Source organism: Nicotiana sylvestris, chromosome 9 (assembly GCF_000393655.2).
Source record: "Nicotiana sylvestris chromosome 9, ASM39365v2, whole genome shotgun sequence".
Classification (NCBI taxonomy): Eukaryota; Viridiplantae; Streptophyta; class Magnoliopsida; order Solanales; family Solanaceae; genus Nicotiana; species Nicotiana sylvestris.
Genome location: NC_091065.1, coordinates 66,396,086 through 66,397,069, shown reverse-complemented (window position 1 = coordinate 66,397,069; position 984 = coordinate 66,396,086). Strand labels below are relative to the sequence as shown.

General features: G+C 44.0%; 1 protein-coding gene across 1 annotated transcript; it reads left to right on the top strand.

Moving 5' to 3' along the window:
* On the top strand, positions 1-642 carry LOC138877694 (uncharacterized). The gene is made up of 2 exons (XM_070157322.1): positions 1-335; positions 480-642. Exons 1-2 carry the CDS (start codon positions 1-3, stop codon positions 640-642), a joined length of 498 nt encoding a protein of 165 aa, XP_070013423.1.
* The last annotated feature ends 342 nt before the right edge of the window (positions 643-984 follow it).

Here is a 984-nt window from a genome sequence, read left to right as displayed (position 1 = left end):
ATGGCTATCTGTGGAGCTGAGCCAGAAAAGGTGGTAGAAAGTAGCAAGAAATCTGGGATAAGTGGATCAGGGGAAGCTGCTGAAGGACTAGTTAATCTTAGCAAGCATATAGATGAACCTGGTTCATCTGTTGAAGAGACACTAGCAGATCTTCTGAAAAAGGTAGGTGATAGTTATAACCCCAAGAAAAAGAGAACTCCAAAGACTCCTGGTACAGCAAGAGCTAACAAGAAAAGGAAGGCTGCTTCTTCTGAAACTACTAAAACTCCTCTACCAAAAGGAAGGGCTATGAGGAGCAAGCTGAAGCAAAGTGAGGAGGAGTTGGAGAAAGCTATGTAAGAAAGTAAGAAGAAAAGGACGTACAAAGGGAAAACAAAGGTGGCAGAGCCTATTGAGGCTGTTGATGTGGATGAGATGGACCCGGACCATCAAGGTGAACATGTGACTATTGAGGTAGAGGTTTAGACCCCTAATCCCAGGAAAGCCAAGACTTCCTCAAAAACGTCTTCATTTGCATCCAAGTCTGTTGGACCCTCTACTTTGGCTAAATGGACAAGGTCTGCTGTGAAAGCCAAACAAGTTAAAATTACTAATAAAAAGGACTGGAGTGGTGAAGAGGAGGATAAGTCTGATACTGAATAGGACAAGCTGCCCAAGTTTGGCAAACGCACTAGCTTGAAGGGAAGACTTTTGAGGGACTTGGAGGAAGAAGGGATGGTTCTACTGCTTGAACGACTAGAGGTATAGGGGTGGAAGGACATGGTCCTTCAGTTAGATGGCAGGCTGACCAGAAATGAGATTATTGAATTCATGGAAAATGTAGAGGTCAAGGATGGAAGAGTCACCAGCCTGGTGAAAGGGGTTCAACTGTCTTTTGATGCAAAAGGGCTGGGTGAAATCCTTGGTAGACCTTATGAAGGTTATGATGATTACATAAGGCAAAAATGTCCAAGTCTGGAATCCCTTCCTACTGCCCTAGCTATT

Bases quoted from the DNA above. Each gene is read 5' to 3' on its own strand.
- LOC138877694 (XM_070157322.1), top strand. From the start codon at position 1: ATGGCTATCTGTGGAGCTGAGCCAGAAAAGGTGGTAGAAAGTAGCAAG. The intron at 336-479 runs GTAAGAAAGTAA...CCCTAATCCCAG, and splicing joins GAGGAGTTGGAGAAAGCTAT to GAAAGCCAAGACTTCCTCAA.